Source organism: Bubalus kerabau, chromosome 4, assembly GCF_029407905.1.
Source record: "Bubalus kerabau isolate K-KA32 ecotype Philippines breed swamp buffalo chromosome 4, PCC_UOA_SB_1v2, whole genome shotgun sequence".
NCBI lineage: Eukaryota > Metazoa > Chordata > Mammalia > Artiodactyla > Bovidae > Bubalus > Bubalus kerabau.
The window spans coordinates 35801196-35822263 of record NC_073627.1 but is presented as its reverse complement, the minus strand read 5'-3'; the positions used below and the strand labels follow the sequence as shown (position 1 = coordinate 35822263).

Genomic DNA, 21068 nt, shown 5'->3' with positions numbered 1-21068 from the left:
AAGTTAATAGGCAACCACAAATCTATTTTCTGCATCTTATGGATTTGCCTATTCTAAAGACATTTCATAGTAAATGGAACCATATAATATATGACCTTTCGTGACTCATTTCTTTCACTTAACATACTGTCTTCAAGATTCATCCACGTTGTAGCATGTATTAGTACTTCATTCTTTTTATAGCTGAATACTATTGTATTATTTGGATATGCCAGATTTTATTCGTTAATTCATTGATTGATGGCCATGTGGGATGTTTCCACTTTGAGGCTACTGTGATTAGTGCTACTATGAATATTTGTGTACAGGTGCTTTTGTGTGGACATATGTTTTCCTTTCTCTTGAGTATATACTTAGGAATGGAATTGCTGGATCCTGTGAAAACTGTATATTTAACCTTTTGAGGAACTGCCAGTCTTTTCTAGTGGCTGTACCATTTTTTTTTTTTTTTCCATTCGCACCAGGAATGCAGGAGGGTTCCAATTTCTCCACACCCTCACCCACACTTGTAATTATCTGTCTTTTCTATTATAGCATCCTAGTTGGTGTGAAGTGGTCTCTCCGTGGGCTGGGTCATTGCATTTTAGGCTCCTAGACCATTGACGCTAGATAGGACCACAGCAGTCATGCAGCCCAATTTGTTCATTTTTATGGGAGAAGCGCTGAATGTGAAGAGAGATGGGACTAGCCCTGGGGGACAATTAGTAAAAGAGGCAGTAACAGAACCCATATATTTTTTTCTTTTAACAAAGTACACTGAAGCCAGATGGTCCCCATAAGATGAAAGACTTTGAATGATGTTATTCTCTAGAACCTGGGAGAAATTTCTGTGACTATAAAAATCAGAAGATGGATGGAACAATAATAGTCACAAAGAGTCACTTCATGGATTCCCCCAGATCATGGGTCACAGATCAGAGTAAGTACTTTCCACCTGCCTCCCTGCTTTATGCTAAGACATCCCTATCTTGCAGTGTCATAAATGTAAATAAAGTATGGAGCCTATATCCTATAGGATCCTATATCCGACTAATGTCTGTAGAAGTTAACAGAGAGACATCTGTTGACATACACAGACTCCAAAAGCCCACCACCCACATGCCCTTCCCCCCCTCCCAGGGTTACTCAAAAGTAAGTTTCAGTTGTGTGAGAGATTACTCAAAATAAGGAACTCAGGGATGAGGAAGACGTTTATATAAAAGAAATAGCAGTGAACGATGAAGACAGAAAAACTGAGTTGACTATTAGTGCAGTTTGAAATCTCAACAAGTGTCAAAAAATTATTTTTGAAAGAGAAGACACACATAAAATTTTAATAATGGCCTGCAGCTAGAATCACAGTTTATGCCTGTAAACGTGTGCCCTGCAGCCGGCGGGGAGGGTCCCCAGGTGCCGGCGGCTCATGAGCTCACCCCCCTGGGCTCCTAGAGGGCATCGGGAGAGAGGGGTGCTCTTTGCGCATCCCAGGCCGACCCCGGCTTCTCGCCTGCCCAAGGTGGAGTTCCTTCAACCTTCCCATGGGTCCTCTAAAACTTTTGTTTCCCAAGTGTGAATCTCCTATAGCCCCAGTTTTAAGTGGCGACAGTTCTCTAACGCTTCGGTCGTGTCAGCGGTGACTGGGGGAGGCGTGTCACTCGCCATCTTGGATCAAGGACGAGAGGACCAGTTTCGCGCGGACTTCAGGCGCGTCCCGGGGTGATGACAGTGAGGACCGTACCCCCACGTCCTGGGACTAGACTTCTCGATCCTTGCCTCTTCTTCCCCCACTCCCAACATCCGGCCAAAGAGAAATTCCTCCATCCGCCAAAGCTAGAGTGGGTAGGATGGATGCCTTCCTCCTGAGCATCCGTGTGTCCCCAAATCACCGCCCATCCTGTCCCCCCGAGCTTCGGGCTCCTCTCCGTTGGCGCGGGCTCGGCGGGGCGCGGAGTGGGTAGCGAGCGGCCGGGTTCCGCCCGGGGCGGGCTGGGGAGCAGGGTGGCCGCGGGGGTGCCGAGCCGAGAGTGCCCGGCCGGCCTGACACCACCTGGCGGAATCTCGGGGAAGAGTCTTAAAGGCGCGCGCTCCCCGCGCCCAGCGCACTCCAGCGGGAGCCGCCGAGAGCTCGCCTCCCTCTCCCGCCCGGCGCCTCGGGAGGTAAGTGCGGTCCGCCGCGCCGGAATCCGGGCCCGGGGAGGCGGCCTCGCTCTCGGGGAGCTCGAGTCGGGGGCCGTGGTGGCCGGGCGGCGCACAAGTTTGAAGGCCTCGGAGGGCAGCTGGAGCGGCGAGCGCCTGGGAGGGGACGGCGGGGCGCCCGTGGACCGGGGCCGTCTGGGGGCAGCTGTCCCGGGCGATGATGCCCGGGAGGCACCGGCGCCCGGCGCACGCTCCAGCCTCGGCCCCGCGCCCCGCGCACTTGGCGCGCTCCGGCCGCGCCCCCTGCTAGCCCAACCCGCGGGAGCCGCCACACGGCTCCGCGCCTTGCCGCCCGCCCGGGGCCCCGGCAGCTCTCTCGCCCTGCGGTCGCGTCCGGTCACGCCGGCAGGTCGCGCTCGGCGGCCGGCCAAGCCCGCCCCCAGACCCGCCGCGCCCGCGCCCGCGCCCCGGGCCACCCCGCCCGGCCTCTCGGCGCTGCGCCCCTCGTCTTCCCCAGCTCCAGTCGCTCGCTATTTTCACACCTCCCGGTGCCCCGGCCCCGGCGCCTGATTCAGTGCTTAGTAATTAATTTGGCGTTTCAGAATGGTCAGCGGGCTGGATAATGGGCGCATTCATCCCCCGGGCTAATCTGAACAGAGGTGGGAAGAAAGGCTTTCACAGACAGAAAATGCCATTCGCTGAGCGCTCAAAGGGGCTGTCACTCCCAGAATAAATCGCCGCCGCGCCCGCCGGCTCCTCGGGCCATTTCCATACAGCCCGGCCCGCGCCGCGGACCCGCCGGCCTCGGCCTCGGCTCCCGAATCACTCACTCGACTGCCTTCGACGGGAAAGTCGGGCGACAGCGAGACCCAGGCGGGGCCCTAGGGGAAACGGGGAAGCAGGGGGCTCGGGTTCAGGCCGCAGGGGACAAAGAGCTTGATTAGAAAATCAAATGCTGAACTGGAAGGGAGGCGCAGCTAATCCGAGGCGCGGACTTGGGAGCTGGGCTGGGGAGTGCATCGCGCGCTGCCCAGAGCCGCGCGCTGCTGCCCGGGGTCGCACGGTAAGCTTCTGGATCTCCGAAGTGGAAATGCGATCCCAGTGCACACTCAGAGATCGTAGAGGCAGGGCGCGCTGATACTGTCCCGACCCGCACCAGACGTTCGATCCCGAGTTCCCGTGACACCAGGTCTTTGCCAGCAGCGGGGCTGGGGAGGTGACAGCGTGCCCTTCGCGGCCCCCGGCTCGCCACTCCTGCCAGCTCAGGGTGTACCCCGGAGCATCAGCGGAGAGAGTGGCGGCGGCTTTATCTTCTGACCTCGGGTCCCCCCGAGTGTTGGGCACGAACGGTCTGCGGGCTCTGAGAGCTGGGGCCTTTCCTTGGCAGCGCTCCCTGTTCTCGGGCGAAGGAGGATCGAGCGCTGCAGCCGCAGCCCTAAGCGGGACGACCTCGCCCCGAGGGCGCCCCCAGCCCGGCTGTGGAGCCTGGGGGTGGGTAAGACCAGACCGGCTTGGCTCTCTCCAGGGTGAAGCTCCGGGCAGTTGATTTTCCTGCCGTGGAGGCTCACCGCGCATCCACTTCGTGGGACGGATTTGGCCCAGGGCCCTCCCGCCCAGTGGCACCCTCGCATTGGGGGAAGAGAAGGAGCTCTGTCCCTAAGGTGCAATAGGCTTCTCTGGTGGCTCAGACGGTAAAGAATCTGCCTATAATGCAGGAGACCCGGGCTGGATCTCTGGGTGCGGAAGATCCCCTGGAGAGGGAAATGGCAGCTCACTCCCCTATTCTTGCCTGGAGAATTCCCTGGACAGAGGAGCCTGGTGGGCTACAGTCAATGGGGTCACAGAGTCTGACAAGACTGAGAGCTTAAAACACACACACACACACACCCGTGCTCCGCGGAGAGGCTGGAACAAGGGAAGTAGCTGGCTGGAAGGGGCGTTTCTGGAATGGCCAGATGGGTGTTCCAGGGTGTGTCGGTGATGGAATCCCCGCCACTCACCAACTTCCGAGCAGAAGTCGTCCTCCCTTCTGAGTCTCAGTTTCCTTGCCTGCAAAACAAGGATTAAATGAGGTCACACTTGGCTCCAAGTGTTGGGCCCTCGGTGGAAGGAGTCCACACACCACTCACGCCCCAACCAGCAGCACCCTCCCCGGCACCTCCCCGTCTTCACCAACACCTCTCCTCGGAGTTTAAGGACTCCCTTGATTTTTTTTCTCCGGCTGCTTCCATCCAGCCTTGCTGCTTCTGGGTTCTGGTAGCCAGCTTTCCTTGAAACCACATTCTAAGAGCTGGAAGGGGCCTTTCAAAATTTCTCCAGGCTTTGTACAGATGGGGAAGCTGAGATTCAAAGTGGTTGGCTGGCGGGTGTCATCCAGCTAATTAATCTGGGGACTTGCCTGGAGAGGATTTCATGCAGGGAGGTGAATCTCAGACCTGAACATCATCTCCTCCCCTCAACCCTCCAGGCTTTTTTAGGCCGGGGGAGGGGCCCAGAAATCTACTTTTTTTTTTTTTTTCCCCAGTTGTGGCTCGTAGGATCTTTAGTTGCATCATGCAAACTCTTAGTTGTGGCATGTGGGGTCTAGTTTCCTGCCCAGGAATCAAACCCTGGTCTCCTGCATTGGGAAGGCAGCGTTTTAGCCACTGTACCACCAGGGAAGTCCTCAGAAATCTACATTTTAAACGAGATCCCCAAAGCCTTTCAATGCATGTGGGACTGAAACTATACTTAGGGAAGCCCAGCCCAAACAGCTCTTTCCCCGGCAGTCCCTTCCCTAATGGGATCATGGGCCCTGCTTGCTTTCTGTGGCCTGTATTCGATGGGCAGAAGGACATTTACTGTCACCCACCACCATTGGAGGCCCGCAGTGAGTGGGGTGCACTTCTAAGAAGAAACCTCAGATCCCCTGAATGCGCAGCCTATGAAGCAGCAGCTGTGGGGGTGCTGAGCATCCTGTCAGACAAGGAATTGTCCAAGTGGGTTGCAGGGTGACTGGATGTTTTGCCCCCAAACCTAGGGGCCTCCTCTTCCCAACACACTTTCCCAGCTGGACCTAACTCTGTGCACTGCAGGCCCCACACAGACAGTACAAATGTGCCCGGAAGGCGCCCCCACCTCCCCTCCCTGCGAGCCAGGCAAACCTGGCCCACGCCGGGAAGAGCAGCCCACCGGCGGGATCCGTGCCAGCAATAACCCAGGTGCGAGCTGTCGCCTGGAACCACGGACACCTGCCCTTCACCAGGCTGGGGCTCAGAAGAGAGGAAGGGTGAGGGGGCACAGGGGGAGGCCTGGAAGAGTGGAGGGAAGTTGGGATGTGGGGAGAAGCTGTTAGGAACAGAGGGGGGACGGGGAGGGGACGAGTCCCTATTTATGTAAGCCGTTTGTAGCTGCGGATTGTAAAACTGGGCAGGATTCTCTGGAGTAATTCATAGTGTTTGGACAAGACAAACATTGTTCTGCTTTAAACAAACCTCCAGAAAGGTCAGGCTGGTTCATCCCTTTGCTGTGAGTTGCTGAGACTATCCAGATGATGAGAAAATCAGATCCTAGTGGAGGGGGCCCAGGCAGAAGGCAGCCGTCTCCTAAGCCCTTTGGATCTGGGGTGAGGGCACCCAGCCCAGGGAGGGTCCTTGGCTCCTGCTGAAAAGGGCTGGCTCCCACTCTGCAGCCTGGAGACGTGTGTGTGTACATGCGTGCCTATGTCATAGGTTAGGAGATGTTGATGATGCCAGGATTACCCAGTTCTCCAAGCAAGGCCAATGTGACCTGCAGTGTGAATGGTTGTCAAGTACCTGAAGAGTTACTGGGAATCAAAGACCCAGGGAAGCAGAATTTGATTCACTAACCTCAAGCCCAGATGTGCTCCTGGACAACAAGAAACCTCTGCTTCTTCCCTTGGGACATCCTGGGCAGGCCTCTTGCTGTTCATTTAGCAAACATTTTTTAAAAATTTTGTTTGTTTGCTTTTGTTGTTGTTTTTTCTATTTTTTGGCCATGCCATCCCACATGGCATGTGGGATCTTAGCTCCCCGACCAGGGATCAAACCTGTGCCCCCTGCAGTGGAAGCATGGTGTCTTACCCATTGGACCTCCAGAGAAGTCCCTAGTAAACATTTTTTTGAATGCCCAGTATGTGCCAAGCTCTGTGCTGGGTGTTGGGCAGACACTAGTGAGCAAGAATGATGCTGCCCCAGTCATGGGGCTTATGGTCTGCCTTACCCTCCCCCTGCCTCTCTTCTCCAAGAAGAGAAACTTCTCGCAGATTCCCTTCCAGCCTCTCCACCACTGCCCTTGCTTCAACAAGCTTCCTGGCTGAAATCCAGCAGACCCATTCCCAGACCAGGCCTGGCAGTGAGTGAAGCATTCTGTAAGTGTGAGCTGCCCTGACGATCGTGATTATGACTGAGGTTGTGACGATGGGTGTGCTTGTGATTCGGCTGTGGCTGTGATTATGGTTGTGTTTACGACTGTGGTTGCTGCTCTGAGGCTCCGCTCTCGACAGATCCACCTTGACCCCAAGCTGAATCAGATACTTTTGATTGACACTTATTATTCATGCTTGTTGACTTATTATGACTATTAATTGGTAATTAGGAAAGGATTATTGACATTATTAACACCAAAGTCCAGTCTTTCTGCAGTGCTAGGGGCACTGTCCTGTATATGAGTTTCTGTTGCCTGAGGGCAGTTTGTTATCCTCTCAAGAGGGTAGCATCCTTGTGGTAACCATGGTGATGGTAGAGGCACTGGGTTAGCTGGTTTCACATGATGTTATTAAAATTATATTTCTTTAGGGCTTCAGACTTCAGACATCTCAGGGTCTTTTGTACATGCCTTTTGAAACTCTATACTCCTGATATCTATGGAAGGGAGGGAGGGAGGAAGGAAGAAAGGAAAGGGACAAATGATAATACCATCCACGTTTTTCAGAAGAGGAAGTTGATGCTCAGAGAGGTGAAATGACTTGCCCACTGTCAGTCCAGGCCGCTCTAACAGAACACCATAGACCGGGCGACTGGGGCAACAGATGTTCATTTCTCATGGTTCTGGAGGCTGGGAAGTCCAAGATGAAGGTGCTGGCTGATTCGGTAACTGGTGAGGGCTCTCTTCCTGGTTTGCAGACGGCTGTGTCCTCATATGGTAGAGAGAAAGGTCTTGTTTTTCATGTGTCTTTTAAAAAACAATTTAATTTTAAAAATTTAGATGTAATGGATATGTCACATTCTATTAGTTTCATGTCTCCTTTATAAGGGCACTAATCCTATCACGAGGGCTCCACCTTCAAGATCTAGTGTCGTGTTAGTCTTTCACAAAAGTCCCAGCTCCAAATGCTACTGTGTTGGGGATTGGCTCTTCAAATGAACCTGGGGGAGGGACACAGTCATTCAGTCCTTGGTAGCCACGGTCGCAGAGGTGTGAAGATCAAGAAGTGTGTATGCCTGGAGCATGATCCAGGCCTGTACTACCCTGCTGCCCACCCAGGCAGCTCCTGACAAACCCAGGCATCCCAGGTCCCTCCAGTCCCAGGGACCTGGGATCCCTGGGAGGCCCCATAAGCAGGGTGCTCAGCCAGAGACAAGGAGGTAGCTCCCTAGGTTAGGTCACGTCCATCCAGCCTTGTGACTAGTTTCTGGCATCATTCTGGGGCCTAGCACAGTGGTACCCCCTGCCTGATGGTAGCATCAGTGAGGGAGAGGTCCCCCTCCCTCCCACTCCTGCTTTCCCTTAATACCTTATTATCCATGCACTTACTCAATCTATTTGGAGTCAATGGTCCATGGCTGTTTTCATCTCGCACCACCTCTTGGAATTGGTCCCCTAAGTCTTCCCCCTGTGTGACGTGTAGACCCGTAATACCTCATCTTACTGACATTTGGGAAACATAAGGTGTTCCACATAATTGATTTTTGCAGTTAACTGAAGCTTACTTCTTGAAGCATAGAAACTTTTTGTGTAATCATTTGCCCCTCCAGAATCATGATTTTTTTCTCCACCTAATTTAGCAGAATTGAATATAGCAGGTATTCCCTAGGTGTGGTGGAATGGGTGACCCACAGCCATTCCAAGGAGTCATTCTGAAGATATCTCTCAGAACATCAGCTTCTGGGCAATTCACTCAGCCTCCCTGCCTCAGTCTCCTCATTGTTAAAGGGGAGCCCTGACTCAATGGGTGCTCACTAAGGGCTGCTCCTATACTCCTATCATGGTGACTCTTCTCTCAAAGGCCCAGGAGACTATTAACTTGTTTCTGAACTGTGTTCCGAATCATAAAGGATGCTGAGACCCTGGCCTCCAGAAAGAGGGAGCACCTGGCAAGCACCTGGCAAGCTAACGTGGGAGGCCCTGAACTCAGCATTGCATGAAGTAAGGAATAGGGGGACGTGGCCACACAGCCCATGGGAAGAAGACCCAAAGGAAGACTTGGGAAACATTCCAAAGCCAGAGTGTTAATGCTCCCTCTTTTTGTTCCTTTCATTTACCCCAAGCTTGCCTCGTAAGATTTGCAAGGAACCTGCTGAACTCTGGCATTTCTACTATTTGGTGGTGTATTAGTTCTCATGGCCACTGTACCAAATTCCCACAAATTTGGAGGCTTAAAACAACAGCAATTTATTTTCTCGCAATTCTGGAGGCCAGAAATTTGAAATCAGTGTCACTGGACTAAAACCAAGGGCTGTGCTTTCTACAGAGGCTCTGGAGGAGAATCAGTTCCTTGTCTCTTTCAGCTTCTGGTAGCTGCCAATATTCCTTGGCTTGTGGCCACATTACTCTGATTTCTGCCTCTGTCTTTGCCTGCCCTTTTCTAATTTGTTGGATCTCCCCCTCCCTTCCTCTTATAAGGACATGTGATGGCATTTAGGGCCCACCCAGATAATCCAGGATGATCTTCCCATCTCAGTATCCTTTACTTTCATCACATCTGCTGAGACTCATTTTTTGCCACGTAAAGTAGCATTCACAGGTTCCAGGAATTAACACACAGATATCTCTGAGGGTGGAGGTGGAGGACATTTTTCAACCTACCTCAGTTGGTGACATCAGTTGTCCATAATGTCGTGCTTTGATTGATTTTAATGAGTTTGTAGTACATTCCTATCCTGTGCCAGGCAGTCTGTTAAACTCTGGGGATTCAAAGAGTAAAGACCCAATTCCTCTCTCGAGAAGTTGATGGATTAGTCAGGGAAGCATTATGATATGAAGAGCCATGGGAAGAGCCTCTAAAGCCTTGGAGGTACCCAGAATTCATCAATGAGTGCTCAAATTCCGTCTCAAAATCCGCAAAGCCCTGTGTTCTCCAGCCTGCATGGCGACTTCTTTGAGCTTACCTCCCAGCACTCCCATCTTGCTCACCAAGCCCCTTGTTCGTGTTCCTTACGCAAGTCCAGCTCTGCCTCAGGACCTTTGCACTTGCCGTTTCCTTCCACTGGAATGCACACTCCCGCTGTCCCCCTGCCACCAGCATATCCCCCCAGCTCCCTTCTTCACTTAGCTCTACTGGATCCCTCTCAGAGCCTCTCCCACCCCAAGTACCTTGTCTAAAACCCACCTCCTCTCCTGGCACTGTGCCCCCATCCTCTGCTCTGTGTTTCTAGCACTTATCACAATCATTTTGAGATGTGATGACTAGAACTTCCCAGAAGAAGATCCTAAACCCAAATGCATTCTGCTTTTATTTCTGGTTCTCTTACCTTTTTGGCCTTAGGAAGACCCTGAGCTAAATTTCAAGTGGATCAGGATGGGACTGGAATGAGGGCTCTTTTAGGGGGACTTATAAATGAGAGGACCCATTTGTCAGTTGTCACAGTGATGTGTGTATGTGGGGGGGGTGGGACTTAGAAGCTTTTAGTGGATAGGAATCAGGGACACTGAACATCCTGTAGTGGACACAGGACTGCTCTGCCCAGTGAAGAACTGTCTGGCCCCAAATGCCAATAGCACCTGCATGGAGTACTTATCTTAAGGAAGGAATTTGTACTATGGTCCTAAAATAGTATTTTTCAAGTGTATTTGATAATCTTTCACCCTTTAAGAGTCCTTCAGATGATTTTGTCCCCAATACATCACCTTCTGCCGAACCTGTGTCCCATGAACCATTCAACTTCTAAAGATCCTCCAGTTCACCTTCTTCTGCCTGATGTCGCTCGACTGTCACCTCTACGTGTGAGGGGATCCCCTCCTTCAGACTGTGTGTGGGTGTTCAGTGAGCTGAGCCCAGCTCTGGGTCCAGAGGTTTCCCATAGTTTCCCCCCTCCCCAGAGAACCATCCTTTTATGTCCACCCTTTGTTTCCTTCCTTCACGGCCAGACTTCCACCCTTGACAAAGCTTCCCTGGACGGTGACCCATTTTCTTTATTGTAATAGCGTTCAGGGTGGGACCTTTCAAAAGCTTTTTTTGCAAATGAAAATAAATTACATCTGCTGGTTCCCCTTATCCACAGGCGGTTTTCACCCCTTCAAAGAGCTCCGGTAGATTAAGGGATTTGGTGGGTTTGGGGTTTGTATGGGCTTCTTTGCCCAGCTCCGGAATCCTCAGCCAAGAAGCTGGCACTAAGGGAGGGCAGCTGAAGAAGCTGATCAACAGCACTGAGGCCCGGACAAAGCTCAGGGAAACCTACGCTCTAGACCCACCTGTTCTCCTGCACTCTCCAGAACAGTCAGATCTCTTGGCGTCAAGTCCAGGGGCCTGGGATCCCTTGAGCGTCTCTAAGAGGCTGACCAGGTGAGCTGGGCTCTCAAAGCCTCAAAATGAGAGGAGGCCCCTAACTTCTTCCAGGGTGAGTGATCTGAGGATTATGTATAGTTAAAAACAAACAAACCAACCTCAAACACCCTCAACTGTCATATACTCAGTCTGCCAGCTTCTTTCCTTTTACAGGTGCTTTTTTAATCACTCGATAAGGTAAGTGGGATGGTCCCCATTTCGCTGGGAGAAAACCAATGGGTTTCCAACTTGATGGGTGAAGCAACTTGCTCAAGGTCACACAATGAAGTTGTGAGTTGGAGTCAAGTTTTGTTTGAGTCAAGTTCTTTGTTTCCAAAAGTAACACGATCAATTCAGACCCCACTGACTCTTCTGGGGAAGCCAGGTACCCGCATCAAAATCCTCCACTGCTGTAATTTCCAGACTATGTCAGGAGTCCTGGAAACCACTTCATTGAACGTGTGTTCTCTTAACTGGACCAGACGTGCTCAGAAGCACAGTCAAGCCTGGTCACAGCTCAAACTTCTGGTCCACCTGGACCCCGTCTCTTGTCTAGACACAGCTGAGACCCATTTGTGTCAGATAACATCAACCAAGCCTGTCTTGCCCACAGGTGCTGACTAAAAGCTCTGAACCCTGCATCCAGACCATTTCAGTTCAAATTCCTGCTCTTCTACTCATCAGTGATATAAGCTTCAGCAACTTTCCCGAGTCTCTGTAAGATGGAGCTAGGACTATCCCTATCTCATAAGATTCTTACATGGATTATGAGTGCATGCCTGACAGAGTGCTTAGAAGAGGACTTGGCACACGGCAGACGTTATATAAATGTTTGACTTCAAAAGTAAAACCCTCAGTCATATCCAAGGTGAAGGTCCCTCGGGTCATCTCGTTCTCTGAAGCCCTCTTTTCCTGTCCTCCTTCCTTGTGAACCACTGGCCTGAGAACCTCCCCCTCCCATTATGGGATGTTCCCTCCCTGCATCCTCACCTTGTTCTCTGGTTGCTCCTCCCACCCCACCTTCATGCTGACCCTCCAGCCTGGCCCTCCCCCAGGCCCCACTCACACTGTTCAGAGGGGCTGTTCTTGTCCACACCAGAGGCACCCAGCACCCAGGCAGGGGGAGCTCTTGTTCTCCTCAGTCTCCATTGTTCTTGTGATCTTCATGGAACTGACAGCAACCCCCTGCTCCTCTAAAGCCAGAACCACACAGCTGTTCCCCCGTCCACATCTCGTCCATGCTGACGCCTCCCTACCCAGGTCACTCTTCTCTTTCTTTGAAAACATTGATGACAGAAGCTCAGCCTCTGTGCACTGGGGCCACATCGAATCTTGGAGACAAGAGTTTTGGGTGAAGTAAAAAGGGATCCCCTGGTGGCTCAGTCAGTAGAGTCTGCCTGCAATGCGGGAGACCTCGGTTCAATCCCTGGGTTGGGAAGATCCCCCGGAGGAGGAAATTCTCCAGTATTCTTGCCTGGAGCATTCCATGGACAGAGGAGCCTGGTGGGCTGCAGTCCATGGAGTCACAGAGTCGGACTCGACTGAGTGACTAACACTTTCATTTTTCTTTTCAAAAAGGGATAGCTTTATTGCTTTGCTAGGCAAAGTGGGACACTGGGTTCGTGCCCTTCAAAAACTGTGTGTCCTGACCTAGTGGAATTTGGTGAGTTTTATAACAATGGTTCAAGGGTGGGGTTGCTAATACGATCAGGCTGTGTACAGACCCGGATTCCTTTCATCTGGCCTCAGCTGATCTCCTAATCTTCTCTGAAGAATACTTCCTCAAGTGAATGCTTCCTCATCTTCCATTTGTTGGGGGTTCTGGTTCTGCAGAAAAGCACAAAGCTATTATTCTGTGCGTCCCTTGAGGTGGAACCAGGATCCTTTCCCAAGGCTTCTGCTGTTTCTTGACTGCTCCCCCCTTGTCTCTGCATTCCCTCCCTTCCCTGGTTAGCAACTAGGTGAACCCGCCCTTTGGAACCCAGAGAAGGTCAGGAGGCTGAACAGAAAGGGTCCCATGCCCAGGAGCCTTACAGGGTCCTGCTCAGTTTCCACAGAAGCATTTGGGTCAGCGAGCCCTGGTGCCAGTCCTGAGGATCTTCCATCCCTAGGTGGACAGCCTGTCTGGTCGACTTCATCATCACCATTCACCTTCTCTGCTTCCCAGCAGAAAACTACCTCATCCTCTGTGGGCCTTGTCATCACCTAGAGCTATTCCACCTCTGGAATTCTTGCTGTAGACATCCAGTTTTAGACCATGGTCTCCTCAGTTATTCCCAACTCGTGTCATCTATCTTCCTGAGCCTCCAGACCAGCTCTGTCCAATAGAACTTTCTGTGATGATAGAAATGTTCTTTGTCTATACTCTCTCTCCAAGTCAGGGCAACAGAGGAACCGAGCTTTAAATTTTAATTCATTTTAGCTCATTCAAATTGAAATGAAATGAGCCATGTGTGATTACTGTTTGCTTTTTTTTTTTTTTAATATTTATTTATTTGTCCATATCGAGTCTTAGCTGTAGCATGCAGGATCTTTTAGTGTCAGCATTCAAATTCTTGGTTATGACCTGTTGGATCTAGTTCCCTGACCAGAGATCAGCTGTACCCCCTGCCTTGGGAGCATGGAGTCTCAGCCACTGGACCATCAGGAAAGCCCCCTGGCTATTGTCTTGAAAAGTAAACATGTTAGTTGCTCAGTTTTGTCTGACTCTGTAACCCCATGGACTGTAGCCCACAAGGCTCCTCTGTCCATGGAATTCTCCAGGCAAGAATACTGGAGTGAGTTGCCAATTCCTTCTCCAGGGGATCTTCCCAACCCAGGGATTAAACCCAGGTCTGCATGGCAGACAGATTTTTTTTTTACTGTCTGAGCCATCAGCATGGCTATAGATCCCGGCCTTTCTATTTCCTCTGCCGTTGGTGGCCTGTCTTCACTGCCTTCTCTCTTCAGTTTTGCCTCTGTTGTCCATCACATCAGCCAACTTCTTCCCTTTGTCTCTGTGCCCCACCTTCTGGGAAAAAAACAAACAAACCTTCAACTATGGATTAATCCAGTTATTCTGCTTTCTCCAGGTCTACAGTGGCCACTGAGCATTGCTGGGGCATGACTTTCCTGGGTGGCATTCTTTCTCCTGGATGGTCACCAACCTCAATAGGTCTTTGAATTCTGACCGGCCTGCATTGTCCCCTTCTCATTAATGACCCAATCAAGACTTCCTGCCTTTCCAAATCTGCTCCCTTGCTCTCAGCAGGTGGCATTACTTCTTATGTCTTTGAAACAAGAGACGCTTTCAGACCACCTGACTGCTCCTTTTAGGAGGCTAGTTTTATCTGTCTTCAACTTCCTTCTTCTCCTTCCTATCAACATTTAGGCACGTTCAAATAGCCTTATCTTATAAACAACAATAAAAAATCCCAAGCTTCCTTCACTCCCATGTCACCTTCCAATCACTCTATCTCTTTCCTGCCACTTGTTTTCACACTTCTGGAAACTTGTCTTCACTGGCTATCTGCACTTTCTCACCTCCCATTCACTCCATAACCTGGGGCGGTCTGGCTTGTGTCCCCATCACTCTTCTGCCACTACCAGTCAAGGTCACCAAGGACTTCCTTGTCATTCAATCCAAAGGACTCTTTCAGATCTTATCTTGACCTTGAAGGCATGTGACACTGCTCACCACTCCTTGCTTGAAACTTGCCCACTGGTTTCTAGGACACCTGAGTCTCCTGCTTTTCTTCCTCTTATTCTGGGTATGGTGTTCCTTGGTGGCTCAGCATTAAAGAATCCATCTGACAATGAAGGAGACATGGGTTTGATCCCTGAGTCAGGAAGATCCCCTGGGGGATGGCAACCCACTCCAGTATTTTTGCCTGGGAAATCCCATGGACAGAGGAGCCTGGTGGGCTACAGTCCGTGGGGTCACAAAAGAGTCAGACATGACTTAGTGACTAAACACCACCACCACCACTACTCTGGCTACTTCTAAGTTTCCTAAAACTTCCACATTCTCATCTTCCTAGCATGATTCTCAGGCTTCCCAGGTAAGGCTTAGGTGTCAAGAATGGTGTCCTCCACCCCCCCACCCCACCCCCCGACTGCATTCCTGGCCCAAACACCTGGGAATGTGTTCTCTCACCCAAGAAACTCACTGTGCTGTTTTGAACATCAGTTTGTATTGTGAATCCCATTGCTCAGAGCCTGACATGCCTTTTTGGGTGTGTATTTATAACTGTCACTTCGAGAAGCTCTCACAACATTTGGACATCTGTTTTTTTCATTTGCCTCCTCAAAGGGCAGTATGCTGTAGGGACACTGACAAATTAGAGGACGTCAGGAGAGACTACAGGGTGGGTGGTCAGCAAAGTGTCCTGTGAGAACTCATTGAAAGAACTGGGGGACTTCCCCGGCAGTCCTATGGTTAAGACTCCACGCTTCCCCTGCAGAGGGCCCAGGTTCGATCCCTGGTCAGGAAACTAGAGTCTGCATGCCACAACTAAGACCTAGCACAGCCAAACAAATAAATAGATATTTTAAAAAAAAGCTCTGGGACAGAAACAACATAGCAGAAGGAAGGCTTCAGAGCGCTAGCCAATCTGGTCTTAAAGATATTCCAAACTAGACCATGTTGGGTCGGAAGGGAGTGGAGTAGCCCAGCGTGCCTTTTTCAGACCCTCCTTGTGAGGCTGTCTTCTTGACTCCCGTTCTGGTGTGATGCTATCAGTTTACATGATGGCCCATCACAGAAACCCTCCGTGAAGTTTGGGGATACTGAGGGTGTCTGCTTGTTACCTCACACTGTGGTCTCTTTTGAAGGCCCTTCAGGACAAATTCCTGACTGATTTTAGTACTAAGAATAGTTGTAATTCTTTTGAGTAATAGGTCTGTTTTTATCTCACAGGCACTGGGAATTGTGTGACTGACATGGTCTCCTTTTCACTTGGGCTTTCGAAAAGCTTCAGGACAAATTTGTGGCCCACCCCCAGGAAGTGAATAGCGCAGCCCCAGAACCACTTTACCTTTATTCCCATCTCTGCTTTGTCTTCCCTTGTGGTTTTTCTTTCTTCTCTTAGCTCTCTTTATTTTAGCATACACAATCAAGAACAGGCAAGCAAAAACAAAAATCGCCTGTAATCTCACTATCCAGAGATACCCACAATTATCAATGTTGTCCTTTTATGCATATTTTTAAAAAATAAAAATGAGAGGATACCATGCCTACCTTTTGGGGGGGGCACAGTGTTTTGTAATTTGCTTTTTTCATTTTATAATATGTCACCAATATCTTTCCATGTAATTAAATGTCTTTAAATAACTTAAAATTTCTATGAAGATCTAGTAATGACATACTACGAACTAACATGTCTACATCCACTTGTGTGCCTGGCTTTATGTAGAGTCACATATACATGTATATGCAAGTACACCCACAGAGATGATCTAAGGACAATATTTGTCTACACATATTAGAAGCTATAACATTCATATGTATCAACTCATCTCATGCTCACAACCCTATGAGTTAGAGCTTATTGTCCCCCTTTTATAAATGAAGAAACCAAGGCACAGAAAGACGCAAAAGTTGCCAAGGTCACACTCCGATTCCAAAGGGTGTTGAACTCCAAACGGCCACGTTGCCTTTCAGGACGCCATTGAGATTTCACAGTCCACGGAGTTAAACAGAAAAAAGGAAACGTTTATCTTCATCCACCTCACTTACTAATTTATGTTATTTTGCCTTGTTTTAAGTAGCCTTGTAAGTCACCTGAAATCCCCCTCTGCCACGGCATAAACAAACAGTGCAGAGAGTGGTACCGGCACAAGAAGACAGTTAAAATTCTACCCCAGGGCAGAGGATGAATCCAGCCAGTCCTGCAATGAAGTGGATTTATTTCCTTGGGCTGCAGTGAACTTCCATCCCTAGAAGAGCTGGCTTGGGTGGCCATCTCTCAGGGAGGCTGGGATAGGCAGTCTTCCAAACAGACTGAGCTGGGCCAGACTAGCCCTGAGGCCCCTTCTTAGACTCCTAGAGTTTATGAAAATACCAATAAGACAAAACAAGACACTCAATGGGGCTAATGCAGCAAGCCAGCTGTTGGGCCAGAACCAGTATCCCAAGTTTTCAAGCCAGGCCTGTTACCAGCTCACTCATCTAAAAGTTAACAACTGGCAGTTCAGTTCAAAACTCAGCCTAGTGTCTTCTTTCCCCTGAAGTGCTTTGGCTGCTGCTGGAAGACTGTCAAAGGATACTGTCACTGCCTTCGGCCCTTCGGTGAGGGTAGCAGAGAAGGAGGCAAGAAGCTGGGTGGCCCCAAGGGTGTCCCACTAGACTAGAACTGGGTGGGATGATCCGTTTGACAAACGTGAGGAGAGGAAGGAGCCAGCTTTCTATGGCTGGGAGATCTTACGCAAGTTTCTTCACTTCCTGAGAACTGTTTCCTCCCTCATCTGCAAAATGGACTTTCACACCTACTCTGCAAAGCAGTTATGGGTTCCCAGCAGATAGTATGGGCTACAGCACCTTTGCACACTGAGTCAGTAAGCACCTAATCAGGCTGCTTGTGGATCCGGGGAGGGCTCGGCCACCTCCAGCCCGAGGCCTGGGGGGGTGCTGGCCAGTGCCCAGGTGCTGTCTGGTTTCGTCCCACTTCAGCCTCCAGCCCACCACAACTCCCCTGGTAGAAAAGGGGCTGCTTTCTCTACAGACAGGCCCACCGAGCGGTGACAACTGTGAGGTGACGGGAGAGCCGCTCTTTCCCTCCAGATGCCAGGGGCTGCGGGTAGGAGAGGCGAGCCAGCAGGGGCTCCCTCTTCCTCACGATTCCGGGCTGTCTGCCCACGGGGCACGGCCCTGGACGCGGTGCCACCAGGGCCATCACACTGGGTTACAGGAAGGCCCGACCCCAGCTCAGCAAAGAAAACAAACACAGATGTGTTTGCCCAGGACCAGGAGGGAGAAAAATCGCCCCCTCTCCCTCGACTGCCCTCTCCCCAGGGGCGTGGGGCCGGCGGAAACCTGCTGGGCTCCCGGGGCAGCGCGGGGCCTGGCGACGCGGACGGTCCCCGGCCGGCCCCTCCTCCCTCCGCGGGGTGCGCGCCGGGCCCAGCCCCCTCTCCGGGGTTTCCCCGGGCGCTCTCCTCGCTTCCCTTTGTCTCCGCTTCTCCTTCTCGGGCGCCCCGGTTCCCACCCGCTCGTACCCTCGCTCTCTCCGGGTCCCCGGCCGCTTCCCTTTAACTTTCTTCTTTCCCGGGGTGAAAACTTGGCTCGGGAGCCGGCGGCTGCCCGCCGACGTTATTGGCCGGCGCCCCGCCCGGCGGCCCCGCCCCCCGCCCCCGCGTTCCCCTCCGCCCCCCACTCCCTGCGCGAGTGGCGGCGGCGGCGGCGGCGGCGGCGGAGCCTTCGGGGGCGTGCGTGCGTGTGTGAGTGCGCGCCAGCCAGCGGGAGTGTGTGCGCCCCGGGCGCGGGCTGGGCGGCACTCGCACCGCGGCGGCAGCGGCGGGAGCCGGGCGGCCGCGTAGTCATTCGGGAGGGAGAGGCGGCGGCGGCCGGGCCGGGCCGGGGCTGGGGCAGCGGCGGCCGCGCCGGGCATGGAGCTGGCAAGCCCGCGCTGAGGCAGGACGCGCCTGCTAGCAACCAGCGAGAAGCTCTCCGCCGTCCGGCGCGCGGGCTCCCCGGCCGGGGCCGGGCAAACTTTTCTTTCTCTTTTGCCCTCTTCTGAGGTAAAGTCCCGAACGCGGATTCGCCGGCCGGGAGTGCGATCTGGGGCAGCTGAGCGGGAAGCCCGGGCTGCGGGAGGAGGGGGCGCGGGCCGTGCGAGCTCAGGGGCTCTACGAGTTGTCCCGCGCCCGAGTTGAGGGGTGCGGGCGGGGCGGCGGCGGACGAGCAGACGGGCGCGGGCAGGACCCTCGGGCGGCGTGGAGGCGGCGGCGGCGGCGGGGAAACCGAGCGATTGCCCGCGGCCCCGGCTCGCCGCCGGCGGGGAAGAGGAGGCGCGGGCAGTGCGGGGCCTGGGGGGTCTCCGGATTCGCCTGCCTCCGGGACGCGGGGGACCGAGGCGGGCGTTCGGTGCGGGGGAAGCCGGGCGTTCGCCCGCGTCCCCGATCGCCGCCCCTCCGCGGGGTTGGAGGGCGCGGGGCGGGCTGGCTGAGCGCGGCTCCCCTCTCTCCGCAGGCGCCTTCTGCGGCGGGCGGACCGACTCCTCGGTGCGGCGGGGCCGGGGCAGGCTGGACGCAGCACGATGCGCGCAGTGTGGGAGGCGCTGGCGGCGCTGGCGGCCGTGGCATGCCTGGTGGGCGCGGTGCGCGGCGGGCCCGGGCTCAGCATGTTCGCCGGCCAGGCGGCGCAGCCCGACCCCTGCTCGGACGAGAACGGCCACCCGCGCCGCTGCATCCCGGACTTTGTCAACGCGGCCTTCGGCAAGGACGTGCGCGTGTCCAGCACCTGCGGCCGGCCCCCGGCGCGCTACTGCGTGGTGAGCGAGCGCGGCGAGGAGCGGCTGCGCTCCTGCCACCTCTGCAACGCGTCGGACCCCAAGAAGGCGCACCCGCCCGCCTTCCTCACGGATCTCAACAACCCGCACAACCTGACGTGCTGGCAGTCGGAGAACTACCTGCAGTTCCCGCACAACGTCACGCTCACGCTGTCGCTCGGCAAGAAGTTCGAGGTGACCTACGTGAGCCTGCAGTTCTGCTCGCCCCGGCCCGAGTCCATGGCCATCTATAAGTCCATGGACTACGGACGCACGTGGGTGCCCTTTCAGTTCTACTCCACGCAGTGCCGCAAGATGTACAACCGGCCGCACCGCGCGCCCATCACCAAACAGAACGAGCAGGAGGCCGTGTGCACCGACTCGCACACCGACATGCGCCCACTCTCGGGCGGCCTCATCGCCTTCAGCACGCTGGACGGGCGACCCTCGGCGCACGACTTCGACAACTCGCCGGTGCTGCAGGACTGGGTTACGGCCACCGACATCCGCGTGGCTTTCAGCCGCCTGCACACGTTCGGCGACGAGAACGAGGACGACTCGGAGCTGGCGCGCGACTCGTACTTCTACGCCGTGTCCGACCTGCAGGTGGGCGGCCGCTGCAAGTGCAACGGCCACGCGGCCCGCTGCGTGCGCGACCGCGACGACAGCCTGGTGTGCGACTGCAGGCACAACACGGCCGGCCCGGAGTGTGACCGCTGCAAGCCCTTCCACTACGACCGGCCCTGGCAGCGCGCCACCGCCCGCGAGGCCAACGAGTGCGTGGGTGAGTGGGGCGCCACGGGGACGCGGGCGGGACCCGGGCGGGGCGGGGACCGGGGCGGCTGCTCCCGGGCCTAGCGATCGAGGGTTCTTGAGCATCTCCGTCTGCATGAATGTGGTGGGGATGGTGGGAGGCACGTTCCGGGAAATCCTAGGCGGTGGGGCCGGGAGAGTCGGTCCACTCGCGCGCCTGACGCTGGCCGATTGGGTTGGCCTCCTGTGCGCTGCGCTAAGACAAGATGCTGGGAGTGGGCTTTGCAGAAAATTTACCGGTCAGTCCCCCGAATCCCAGATCCAAGGGCAGACACTGATTGCCTTCTCCTCAGTTTGGCGGGACTCTGGGATCCACCCCCCTCACCCCGCCCCAGGGCAGCAGCTGGTCTCGCTGTTGGGGACCCCGGCCCGGTTCCCAGGAAGTTCCAGCTCCACGGCCACAAATCCCTTGGGAGGTGGCAAAGGGATTTGCAATTTGGGGCTAATTCGGTGCACGACAAACATCACTCCTGCGTCCTCCATTTGTCTTTTACGGTTTGAAAATAGATATAGTTTTCTTTTGGATAGCGTGTTTGGGCTAGCAAAAGAATGGTGTGATTTAAATTAATTACTGTCTGCAGATTACAAAAGAGAGTTAACTAATTATTTTAAACTAATTCAGTCCCGGTCCAAAAAAGAAGTATACCAGATTTTCATTGTTGTTGTTAGCATGGTGTGTGTGTGTGTGTGTGTGTGTGTGTGTGTGTTGAAGTGAAATTAAACAATTCCAGCGAATTAACTAAGGGCCCAGATTCTTGATTTTATGGGGTTTCAGGTCCTGAAAGAGAAATCTCACAAAACCCTGTACTGGTGGATACTCTTGGGTCTGAAATGAGGCTTAAAAAAAAAAAAAAGAAAAGATAAAAAGAAGAAATCCATTCCGTTTCTGGATCATACAGCTTTGCTGCTGTAGAAACTCTGAGCCCTCAGTTTCTCTTTAGGAGAAGAAAAAGAAAAAATGTAGAGGAAAG

At 53.3% G+C, this 21068-nt stretch overlaps 1 protein-coding gene across 2 annotated transcripts in view; it reads left to right on the top strand.

Moving 5' to 3' along the window:
• The first annotated feature begins 2007 nt into the window (after window positions 1-2007).
• The window catches only part of NTN1 (netrin 1), a 204369-nt gene continuing 185308 nt past the window's right edge, over window positions 2008-21068 (top strand). Inside the window, exons 1-2 of one of the 2 annotated variants that reach the window (XM_055576545.1) lie at window positions 2008-2136; window positions 18987-20068. In XM_055576545.1, the coding sequence (XP_055432520.1) occupies window positions 19054-20068 (1015 nt within the window). In that variant the 5' untranslated portion in view covers window positions 2008-2136; window positions 18987-19053. Of the gene's footprint in view, window positions 2137-18249; window positions 18536-18986; window positions 20069-21068 lie in introns of those variants that run through there. The other variant, XM_055576544.1, reaches the window with a different exon arrangement.